The sequence below is a fragment of the Tetrahymena thermophila genome, assembly GCF_000189635.1.
Source record: "Tetrahymena thermophila SB210 genomic scaffold scf_8254460, whole genome shotgun sequence".
NCBI classification, from domain to species: Eukaryota; Ciliophora; class Oligohymenophorea; order Hymenostomatida; family Tetrahymenidae; genus Tetrahymena; species Tetrahymena thermophila.
Window position 1 is genome coordinate 166,408 of NW_002476237.1, and position 11,878 is coordinate 178,285.

The 11,878-nt window shown below is 22.4% G+C and overlaps 3 protein-coding genes across 3 annotated transcripts; 2 read left to right on the plus strand and 1 right to left on the minus strand. All coding sequences in view use genetic code 6, as the record gives it.

The window, feature by feature from the left end:
* Positions 1-548: 548 nt before the first annotated feature.
* Positions 549-3,652, plus strand: TTHERM_00351140 (heat shock-binding protein 70, ER luminal protein; the record flags this gene model as incomplete). The annotated part of the gene is made up of 5 exons (XM_001023071.2): positions 549-1,071; positions 1,274-1,551; positions 2,016-3,168; positions 3,244-3,502; positions 3,565-3,652. The coding sequence occupies 5 exons, from the start codon at positions 549-551 to the stop codon at positions 3,650-3,652; spliced, it is 2,301 nt and encodes a 766-aa protein (XP_001023071.2).
* Positions 3,653-6,286: 2,634 nt separating this feature from the next.
* On the plus strand, positions 6,287-7,810 carry TTHERM_00351130 (hypothetical protein; the record flags this gene model as incomplete). Its single annotated transcript, XM_001023070.2, has 1 exon — positions 6,287-7,810. Exon 1 carries the CDS (start codon positions 6,443-6,445, stop codon positions 7,808-7,810), a length of 1,368 nt encoding a protein of 455 aa, XP_001023070.1. The 5' UTR covers positions 6,287-6,442.
* A 1,474-nt stretch (positions 7,811-9,284) lies between these two features.
* Positions 9,285-11,878, minus strand: TTHERM_00349120 (AMP-binding enzyme family protein; the record flags this gene model as incomplete). The annotated part of the gene is made up of 6 exons (XM_001023067.1): positions 9,285-9,830; positions 9,894-10,111; positions 10,162-10,515; positions 10,607-11,083; positions 11,375-11,711; positions 11,795-11,878. 6 exons carry the CDS (start codon positions 11,876-11,878, stop codon positions 9,285-9,287), a joined length of 2,016 nt encoding a protein of 671 aa, XP_001023067.1.

An 11,878-nucleotide genomic window follows, 5' to 3' on the forward strand; every position in this document is an offset into this window, starting at 1 on the left:
AATTAAATATTCATCATTGATTTTCTCAATAAAAAATAAATGCTATTTAGCTTATTTTATTTAGAATAATACTATTATCTTTTAATGTATTTTAATATAATATTTATATTTAGTAATTAACTTTTATTAAAACATAACCTAATTCATTAGACTTTTCATTAATATACCTTAAATTTTTATATATATTGTGGAATATTAGATTAGTTTTTTTAAAATTAATAATAAACATAACACTTTTAATAAATAAATAAATAAATAATTCAAAAATTTTTAAAAAATAATAAATAAGGTATATTTATTTATTTATTTATTAATTTATTACTTTTTGTTTACCATTTTAATTAATATATAAGTAATTAGAATATTTAAAATTAAAAAAACTACTATTTTGTTTTTGAAATATTTTTTCATCTCAATATTTTGTTAAACATTTGAAAAAGAATAATTTTATTTTCTAATAGCTTGTTTAAATTTTAACATAAATATTTCCTAATAGATCAGTTTTAACAATTTTTTGATGAATTTATTAATTTAAACAATATAAAAGAATGTTTAAATTTATTGGGATATAGAACAAATAAATTTGCCTAAAATTAGTAATATTTTTTATTAATTTAAAAACTTCTATAATTTTCAACGTGTCGATTGTCTGCTAAATCCAAAAAACTGTTTTAATTTATGCACGTGTAATAAATATCTATATTTTTAAGAATTTAGACTTAAATTGGTAGCCTATATAATTCATATAAAAATTTCTATAATTTTCAATTTGTCTATAGTCTGCTAAATCCAAAAACTGTGCACGTGTAATAAATATCCATATTTTTATGAATTTAGATTTAAATAAAAAAAAAGAATAAAAAAGTAATAAATTAATATAATACAATATCCAATTTAATTCAAACATAAAAATGAACTCTAAATTGCTATTTTTGACAATTATAATCCTATAATTTTATTTTATAAATTCAGAGGATTTAAAAGATCATATTGCGATAGACTTTGGCAATACATATTCTTCTGTAGTTATTGTATAAGGAGGTAAAGTAATAATCATTCCAAATGAATTTGGTAATTATTTATAAAATGATAAATATTTTTTTATTTAATTCTATTTATAATTCTAAAACTTAACAAATTTAATTGATATATCTAGCTTATGATTCATTATTTAACAATTAAGGTTTTATATTTTATGTTTTATTCTAATTATTTGATTAATTTTATTCTTCTTATTTAAAACTAATCTAATTTATAATTTTAACTATAAAAGGTAATACAGAAACTCCCTCTGTTGTGTCCTTTGCAGAGGATAAAATATTTGTTGGAGAATAAGCTATTCATTAATATAAAAATAATCCATCTAGATCAGTTTAAAAAATTAAGAAACTGATAGCACAGGATTAAAAAGATATTGTTCTACAAAATAGTCAGGATTTTCTGTCTTAAAACATAACTAAAAATAATCGAATTTATGATATCATAGATATAGAAGGAAGTGAAGTCCATAAAACTGAAGAAGTCACTGCTATGATACTATCAAAGATGAAGGTAATTAAATTAAGTGCTGCAATAAAATAAATTAAGATAAAAAAGTAAATCCCCAAAATAAAAAAACAATTTAATAATTTAGTTTTGATTAAAAAAATTTATGGAATAGTTTCTCAAAAATTTTACTCTTTCATAAAACTCAAACTAAATTATGAATATAATGTAATATAACTTAGAGTTTCAAAAGTTATTTTTATTAATAACTTAATTTTTATTTTAATTTTCAATCAACAATATTTTTTAATTTTATGGACTTTTTGATCCCCGTAGTAAAATATATAGTGAGTAAGTAACAGTGTTACTAGAGTTCAATTAATTTACTAAAAAAAAGTTAACAAATTAATTATTTTTTCATATTCAAACTAAATAATTAATTAAAATATAAATTTTAGCAAAGTTTAATTCTTTAAAACCTTTAATCAATTTAATATAGCTTATTGTAGAATAAATTTTATTATTTTAAGTAAATAGCAGAAAATTTCCTAGGAAATGAAATTAAGTATGCAATTTTATCTTTTCCTACTTATTTAAGCGATGCCCAAAAATAAACTATGGTTAATGCCGCTTCAATAGCTGGCTTGGAAGTTAAAAGATTTTTTAATGATTATAAAGCAGCTATTCACTCTTATGATCTTGAAGACTAAAATGATAAAAATGCTTTGGTTTTTCATTTGGGTGGAGCTACAATGGAAGTTTCAATTTTAAATATTGATTATGGTGTTATTGATAATATTGCTTCTTGTAGTGACATAAACTTCGGTGGTGAAGTTTTTGATCAAAGAGTTGTAGAATATTTCATTAAGCTTATTCTTTAGAAATATGGCAAAGATATTTCTATTGATTAAATAGCTATCTAAAAATTAAGAATAGAAGTTGAAGCTGCAAAAAAATAGCTTTCTTCTTTATTAAAAACTTAAATAAAAATATAAAATTTAGTTGATGGTTTAGATTTTAGTGAAGAACTGACTAGAGAAAAATTTGAAGAAATAAATACAGATTTATTTTAGAAAGTGACGAATACGATATAAGATGTTTTGAATAAATCTGGTCTCAATAAGATCGATATCGATAATATCATCTTGATTGGTGGTTCTACGTATATTCCGAAAATCAGAAAATCTATTTAAGAATTTTTTGGTAAAGAACCCAAAGTAAGTATTAAACCAAATGAAGCTGTTGCAATAGGCTTAGCTAGTTAATTTGATGTAATTTAGTATAAAAATGATTTAGAAATTTTACTTTAATTTGAAGTCAATCCTATTTCTCTAGGTATTGAAACGGATGATGGCATTATGTCTATACTAATCCCAAAACAATCATATTTACCTTACAAAAAAACAGAAAAATTCATATTTAATCAAGACAACCAATAGTAGAAGCTTAGATTAAAAATTTTTTAAGGTGAAAGATTACTTACTAAGGATAATTTTTTCATAGATGAATTAGAACTTAAAATTCCTTAGATACAGCAAGGTAAAATCGAAGTTGAAATTACAGCTTAAATTGAATGGATGGGAGGACTTGTAAATATAACAGCAGTAGAAAAATCTACAAATGTAATGAATTCAATAACATTTCAATCAAATCCTATAAAACCTGAAATTTAAGCTTTTGAGGGTATATTTTTAATTAGATATTATAGCTTTAATTTAAAGTAATAAAAATCTTATAAAATTTATTTTTAACAAAAAGATCTAAATTATGAGGCTATGCTTTTTTAATTTAAAGATTAGATCACTAAAGAAAAAATCAATTCAAAAAACTCCTTGAAATCTTATCTCGACTTTGTGGTGGGTCTATTAGATACCGAAGAGTACAAGGATGTTGATAAAATAAGTAATTATGATAAATAAAATATCTAGTAGACCATAAAAGAAATTTAGAACTGGCTTTCTACTAATCCTGAAGCTGATAAAACAGAATATGAATTAAGAAAAAGCAATCTAGAAAAGTAATTAATTAATTAGCAATTTAAAATCTTTATACTAAACTGATTATATTAATATTATATAGTATTTTTAAGCCTATATTTAGTAAGACTTAGCAAAATAATGAGGATTTGGAATACTAGTTATAATAATAAAAGATTTTTGATCTCTGAATATAATTTGTATTAAATCAAATGAATTTCTTCAAATCTATATAAATTAAAAATAAATATTAATAATTAATCAATTATTTATTATTGATTATCTCAATAAAAAATAAATGTATTTAGCTTATTTTATTTAGAATAATATTTTTAATTTCGTATGCATTCTAATATTATATTTATATTAAGTAGTTAATTTTAATTAAAACATGATCTAATACATTATATTTTTCATTAAAATACCTTAAATGCTTATATTTTAAAGAACTTTAATGTCTTGAAAATCCTTTGTAAGGACTATAAGATAGTCTTCTTTCTGGCTATTGAAATATATAAAAAACAGTTATTTAAAACAACTTATATAATATATTAATATTAATTTTATTAATTTAGTTTTTAACTAATTTGAGACAAAAATAATACCTTTTGGAATGTAAGTAAAATATATGTTGTATAATTAACCATAAATTTGCTAAACAACCTAATTTAATTATAATTAATTGAATGCATTTTTTGTAAATTAAATCATAAACCAAGTTTTAATAATAAAAAAACAATATTAAAAGAAACTTTATAAATCATCTTAAATCATCAAATAAATAATTGTCCATTTATTTATTAATTTGATTATTATAAAAATAAAAATGTCTTTACTAAATTATTAAAATTATTTTTTTTACATGAAAAATCATTCTTAATTTTGTTCTTAATACATGAAATTAGAAAAATAAAAGTATTTCATAAATTTATTAACTTTTAATTTAATAAAATTAAATTTTTAGAAAGTGAGATATTCAAATAAATATCCTTCTTTCTTTCTTTGGCTAATAAAAATAATTATTATTTAGCTTTATCTACACAAATAATAAATTTTTATTACTCTGTAATCACTTTTATTTTACTGATTAATTTTGAGATGGTTGAGTTTCATATTATTGAATTAACAATTCCAGCAATAAATACCTTAAATTATTTAAATTCATCATAAAAAAATTTCTAATCATTATAAATTAGATAAACTCTAGATCTAATTAGATTACAACCTAAATAAAACCAATATAAGTCATTAATCTTAAGATTAGAAGATATTAATGATTAAAAACAAATTTAAGATTAATTTTAGCGTTAAGCTTTTTTAAGATATAAAATACAAGTAAAGTGGGAAAATCCAAGAGGTAACAATCAAGTGACTTTTAATTTGATCTAATATTTCAAACAAAACTAAATTCACAAGCAGCTTGTAAATTTTGGATTTATCCTATTCTTAATTTTAAATTACAGTTTGTATTAATGAATTCAATGAGGCTAATTAGAGTAGAAAGATTTAAAGTGATAACACTTATTTTTCTTTAAAGGGAAGCTATATCAATAAGTTAAATTTATTTCTTTTATAGATAAAAATAGGGACTTTATTTAATTTTTATTCCTAATCTTCAAAAATTTTTATAAATCTTGAGCTATTATATTATCACCATTGCAAATTCAATATGCTAAATGTAATTTATAATAAAATCTGATGGGATAATTTAATTAGGATTGTCTATTTATGACGAGCAAAATAGGATTATTAAAAATAGAAAACAAAATTATTATGAATACTATTATTTTTGGTAAACAAAAAATTTTTATGAATAATTCAAAACTTCTGATTTAAGTTAATAAAATATGTTTAGATTCATACGATTTTCAAAGGAGATCACTCCTTAAAATGTTAAGCAATTATTGATTTAATTATTGCAAGGGAATTATTCAAGATATAAAATTTGTCATTTTATTTAAAGATTATAATTATAAAGGTATTTCCAAATAGTAAAAAAAATGAATATTCTATACTTTAATTTTCAAAGTAAAGATATTTTTATCTTACAATCAAATATTTATTAGCAAATTAGAAAACAAGTCAATCTATTAATTAATAATATAAACTTATTAAAGGAGGTAAACTTCACTATTTATAAGAAAATTGCTTGGATATTATTTAATTAATAATATTATTCTGATGTTGTCTAGTGTTTAAGGTTTATGCGATAAGTAATTACAGCCTATAATTATAAATTATTTCTAAATGATGTTAAATTTATTACAAAAGTTAAGCAAATAAATACTGTTTGTTATGTATTAGGGAAAATTTAATTCCCTAATGAATCTATTTTATGAAGTTATCAAAATATAATGAATCTAATTTTGTTTGATTCCTTTTTTAAAAGAAGTAATTAATTTATAAAGATATTTTAACTGCATCTGCTAGCTGTAAATTCAGGTTAGATATTTATTTATCTAGAAAAATTATAGTTAATTAAAAAATGATTGTTTACAGTACGGGTTTCAAGTTTTTAGCCAGAAAGATTTACTTGAAAGGAAAGATGTATTGTCTCTTTTTAAATAATAAAATTAGTTCGTTGATCTCTGAAGAAAGCTTTTCCAAAATAATCAAGAAAAGTGTAAAATTAGATTAGAGTTGCAAATGTAAAGTAAAATAGACCTAATTAAATTGATCGCATTATTGTATGTAAATTAGAAAGTTATAATATATGAAAAGAAGCAAGTAGTAAACTACATATAGCTATTTCAATATTTATTAAAAGAATCAAGGAAGCTGGGTGGGGATCAATCCTTTCTTATATTTTAAAATGCATAATAATTAATTAAAACAGAAAAAAAAATATAAACTCATAAATTAATTAATTAAAAAAGAAATATTATCCAATAAATTTTGCTCCTAATAATTTACTGCTTCCCTTTAAAAAAGTAAAGAATCAAAAATAATACTCACTAGGCACATATTATTATTACATAAAAATGTTATCCTCATAATCTGATTTATTTTAAGAGCCTTCTTGTGATGATAGCAATCAAGGGATATTTAATGAGAATTCTGTTTAATATTTGTGTAATCACAATTAATCTTTCTTTTCATAGCAATCAAGCACATCTTCTTAGGATAAATGTCCTTCTTACTTACTTTGTGATGAAACAATTCCAATAAGAAAGGATCAAGCAACTAACGGCTAATAGAATTTAAAGATTCCTTAGTAGCTATTCATTAAGAACCCATAAAATAAAATGGTCATACTCAGTAAAAAGAATATGAAAAAACAAGTCGAAATCAACAGTAATACTTCTTTGACACATTTCGGTTGCAACCTCGGTACTTCAGAAACAGTTGAATCTGATGATAACAAATCTGAGAGTGCAGACGAAAGTGTTAAGAGATCATCCTGGGAAAATTTATAAATATCTTAACAAGCAGAAGATGATGATGATTCAAACTGTTTTTAGCTTAAAAAGAAATTTATTAGCCCCCGTTCAGTTGAAAAATTAAATGCTGAAAAGAATTAAAAAAAACAAAGTTAATTAGATTTAGCTCTCTCATCTTACATTCCTAAAAACTATCAAAACAATAATAAATTAGCATCTTTAAACCGTAACCCTAGGCTGAATCGCCTAAAAAAAATGAATAATTAATAAGATGTAAATTTCTAGGCTAATGTTGTTAGAAACCATTCTTTAAATGAAAGAGTCAATACTGAACCAGTAGCTTCTAGGTCTAATACTCCAATTAGAGAAAAAGTATCAGGTCCAAAGAATTAAATTTATGTTTAAGGTAAACTATTCTAGAATCGTAGCAATTCAATAAACGGTGCCTATTTAAAATAAAATCCACAATAGATTTAGTAATAATTTGAAAACGAAAAAAGAAGGATATAAAGTCACAACTTTCGTTCTAATTCCTTAGCTATTTAAGAAAAGATACCTGCTAGTCTTTTGCAAAAAGAAATTGATAATCTCTTCTAAACACCATCTTCTTAAAAACTAAAGACCGAGAGTAGTCTTAATACACGTAAAAATTCTCATAATGCTCCTTTTATGATAAATCGTTAAATGATGTCACCTATGAGAAAAAGACCTCTTCTATAACCTGTTAAGATTCAAAGTAAAATAGAATACGAAAGAGAAGCTATGGAATTAATAAAGTACTACGATTGCAAATCAAGCTAATAATAATCATTTTCAGAGTCTCCTGTCAAATCTAAAATGATCTCTCCAGTAAAGCCTAATAAAAAATTTACAGATTCCCTTTTCAAGCTTTCTAACTAAATAACTGAACTAGAAAAATCAATGCTTTCATCATATTACAAAGACTTTATTCGCATAACTCCTATGTGAAATAAATAAAGTTTACTTACTTTATGAGTAAAAAATAAAATCAAATGACTTATAAAAATGAACAAATATTGAATTCAAATATGATTTTATTAATAAAAAATATTTAAAATTTAATAATTAATTTTCCAAACACAACTAAGCATTAAAAAAAATTATAACTAATATGAAAAAGTAATAACAAATAAATAACAAACATTTGAAAATATATAAATTATATACATAAAAAAATTAACAAAAATCATAATAACTGTAAAGAAACTAACAAAATTGAAAACTAACAAAATTAATAAATATTTAATTAATAAATTCAGTAACAAATTATATTTAATATCTATATTAGATTGTAACAACATTTTCCTTTAAAATATTCCTATTAATTTTATCAAAATTTAATTTCCTTTTTACAATCAATCAATCAATCTTATTTTCTATTATGATAAAATCTTCCATAAAATATTTATAATTCTTTAATATCTCTATCAGAATATTTGTTAATAATAAAAATGATAAATTTTTATTTATTTATTTATTCATTTTAGCAATTTTAAATTTCATTTGGAGTTTTTCTTTTTTTTAATTTAAAAATTTAAATATCAAAATCAGTAAGACTCATAGGATTATTAATTTTCCTTTCTAGAATTGTGTAGTACCATCTAATATCTATAAGAAATAAAGTAATCAGCTTAACTATAAAATAGATAAATATAGAGGGCTGCTTTTCTTAAAATTTTAATCAAATTCATTTTTATTTTGAATAAATTTTCAAAAATGGGGTCTAAATTAGCAAAGGATTAAATTAGTGAGAACTGATAGTATATTATATATTTTTGCTAATTGTAAAATTTAAGATTGATAAAAATTTTAAGTAAGTAAAAATAATAAGTAAATTTGATTACAAATTAAAGTTTTAGATATTAAAATGCTTACATAAAATTGAATTAAAAAAGGAAGGTCTCTAAATTAAATGAAGTTACTTCTTTTTTAAATATAATTTAAAATTAAAGAAAATTTTTTAAATTAATTCGAACTAATAAAGATTTTAAAAATTTTATTATGTAAATTTTATTTACATTCATAAACCTGATTACTTCATAAGAAGTATTTAGAATATTTTTAGATTAAAGTAAGTAAGTAATTCATTCATTTATTAATTGATATATTAGAATTTTATTTCCTAAATTGAACTAACAAGATAGATATTGATTTTTTTACAATGAATTAAAAAATTCTTAAATTTTTTATTTTTTATAATATATTAAGAAATTATTTTTGAAATATTGTAATAGTAAGATTTTATTTTAATTTTTTATTTAATTTTAAGATAATAATAAATAAATACTCAATTTATTTATATAAAACAAATTAATAAATTTAATAATTTAGGGTAAAATGAATTAATTTTTAAATATTTAAAATTTGTTAATAATTAATTGATTTATTGGATAAAATTAAATCAATAAAATTTTATTTAATTTCAAGCAATATGGTTAGTTAATTCTACTTCGTTGTAAACTTCAGTTAGTATATCTTTAAATTTCTTTTTGGCATCAGGTCTCTTTATTTTCAAAGTATTAGTGGTAACACCATGTAAAACTAGTGGTTTAGGATCAAGCTTTATACCTCTAACTTATTCAAAGCCATTTAAGTTAGCTTTTTTACCTTCTTCAATTATATTTTTAAAGATATGATCTCTAATTTCCTTGTTATTACATAGTTCATTTAAGTCTCCAGGAAGATTGTTTTATTTAGCATATGGAATAATATATTCAGGATCAATGATTACTAATGCAACTAAATAGCTTCTTAAAGCTTCACCATAAACGTAAGCTTCAATTACACCTTTAGCCCTTGAGTAAATATTTTCTATTTTTTCTGGAGCAACAAACTCACCTTATGAAAGTTTGAAGAGATTACCCTTTCTATCAATAATTTTCAATGATAAGTCGCTATTAAGTTATCCTACATCTCCTGTATGTAACCATCCTTCTTCATCTATAGCTTATCTTGTTCTTTCTGGGTCCTAAGATTTAAATATTATAATTAGTAAGGTAAAAAAAATAAAAACTAAAAATAAATAACTTACTTTGTAGTAACCACCGCAAACTTATTAACCTCTAATGCATATTTCACCTCTAGGAATTGGATTACCTTTTGCATCTACATCATCTGCACTATATCCCATATCAGGAATATCTATTAATTTAAATTCAACACTGGAATTAACACCCCCAACATCACCATACTTTCCATCGAAAGGAGCATTCTAGAAGCATCCACCAAAGCTTTCAGTTTGGCCATAACCTAATAAAAATTATAATTTTTAAAATAAATTAAAATTTAAATATATTTACCTTCAAAGAAGCAACAGCTAAAGCAGACCTTTAAGAATTCACATATTTCTCCTGATAAGGCAGCTCCTCCTGTAACAAATCCTCTAACTTTACCACCAAGAAGTTTTCTAATATCCTTAAAAACAAGCTCATCCCATTTTTCATGGTGAACAATATCAGGTCTCTTATGGATATTAGCCAATTTTTCCTTAAAAGCTAAATCTATAATAGCCTTCTTTTCAGGTGAGGCAGCATCAAATCCTTCTTTTATCTTGCTATAGTATCTATTGAAAATTCTAGGAACTGAGCAGAATAAGGTAGGTTAAAGAATGTAAAGATCTTCTGTCATTTTAGAAATATCACCACTATAAAAACCTGATTTTTTAAAATGAAATTTTAGACTAAAAAAAAAAAATTTGGAAAGTCCTTTAATTAAATTTTAAAAATATATTAGTATATCATTTACCTAAGGAAGCGCCATGAAGGACCAAAGATAAAAATATTTGTTTCTCGTAGATGTGAGGAAGAGGCAAGTAGCTGTAATGGACATCAGTTTCTCTAGTCTTATAGACACCGATTGATCTTTCACAAGTAGCTAAAAATGCTAAGGCATTTTGGTGATAGTGAATAACACCTTTAGGGTTTCCAGTTGTTCCTGATGTATAGCAGAATTGGTAAACGTCTTTTTTATCTATCTTGGCAAATGGAAGAGGAACTTTATCTTTAAATTCTTCCATCAAGTCCTTCAAGTAAATAAGATTGAATTGTCTTTCTTTGACTTTTCCTTCTAATTCTTCAGAGAGCTTATCGAAACAAACTATGTTCTTAATTTGGTAGGTGTTAGCTAGCTTTAAGATTTTAGGAACATTCTCGCCACTGATATAAATAGTATTCATGTTAGTTTAGTTGACTATGTACATCATTGAATCAGCTCCAAGTGTATCTTTATTAAAGATAATATTTTTAAGTTTTTTGAGATTATTTTGGGGGCAAAAAAAAATTTAAAAATAATTTATTGATTGATTAAATTTTTTATCATTTAGAAAACAAATATGATGTCATTTAAAATTTGATAATAATTTAAATTTTGTTTATTTTGCAACATTAAAATATAGCTAGCTAATTAATTATATATCTAAAATTTTTTCCTTTTGTTATTTTTATAAAGAAGTTTTGTTTCTTATGAACTCAAAAAAATGAAGTCTGACTTGAGAAGTAAAAATTAATTGCTTACCATAAAGAGGAACGATGCTAAAGTTATAATAGTAACCAGCTATTTCGAGCATAATCCATTCTTCTCTGTTCTTTGAATATACACCAAAAAGATTGATGTTAGTATTGAGACCTTCACTGCTTGTGTTGTAAAATAGATTGTTATTCTAAATGGAGCTACCTAATTCTATTGAAAGCTTATTAACTTCCTAGTATGTCTTCCATTCATATACTTTCTTTTCTTTGTTAAGAGTACCAAGGAATTAGTTATTTCCAAAATCGCGGACAATCTTCTTGAAAAAATCTTGCATATTTTAGACATCAGGGTATGGAGTCCATTCTAAATCACCAACTAAATCCTAAAGTAGAAGTAATTAGTTAGAATCAATTTGAGAAAATGACAAAAGTAGTCAAAATATAATGAAAGAAAAAGTAATTTTACAATATGTCTGTAAATTGGAGTTTCTCCTTATTTTTTTTCTGTCACTGCTTTAGCATATACGTACTCAGCACCTGTTTCAATCAT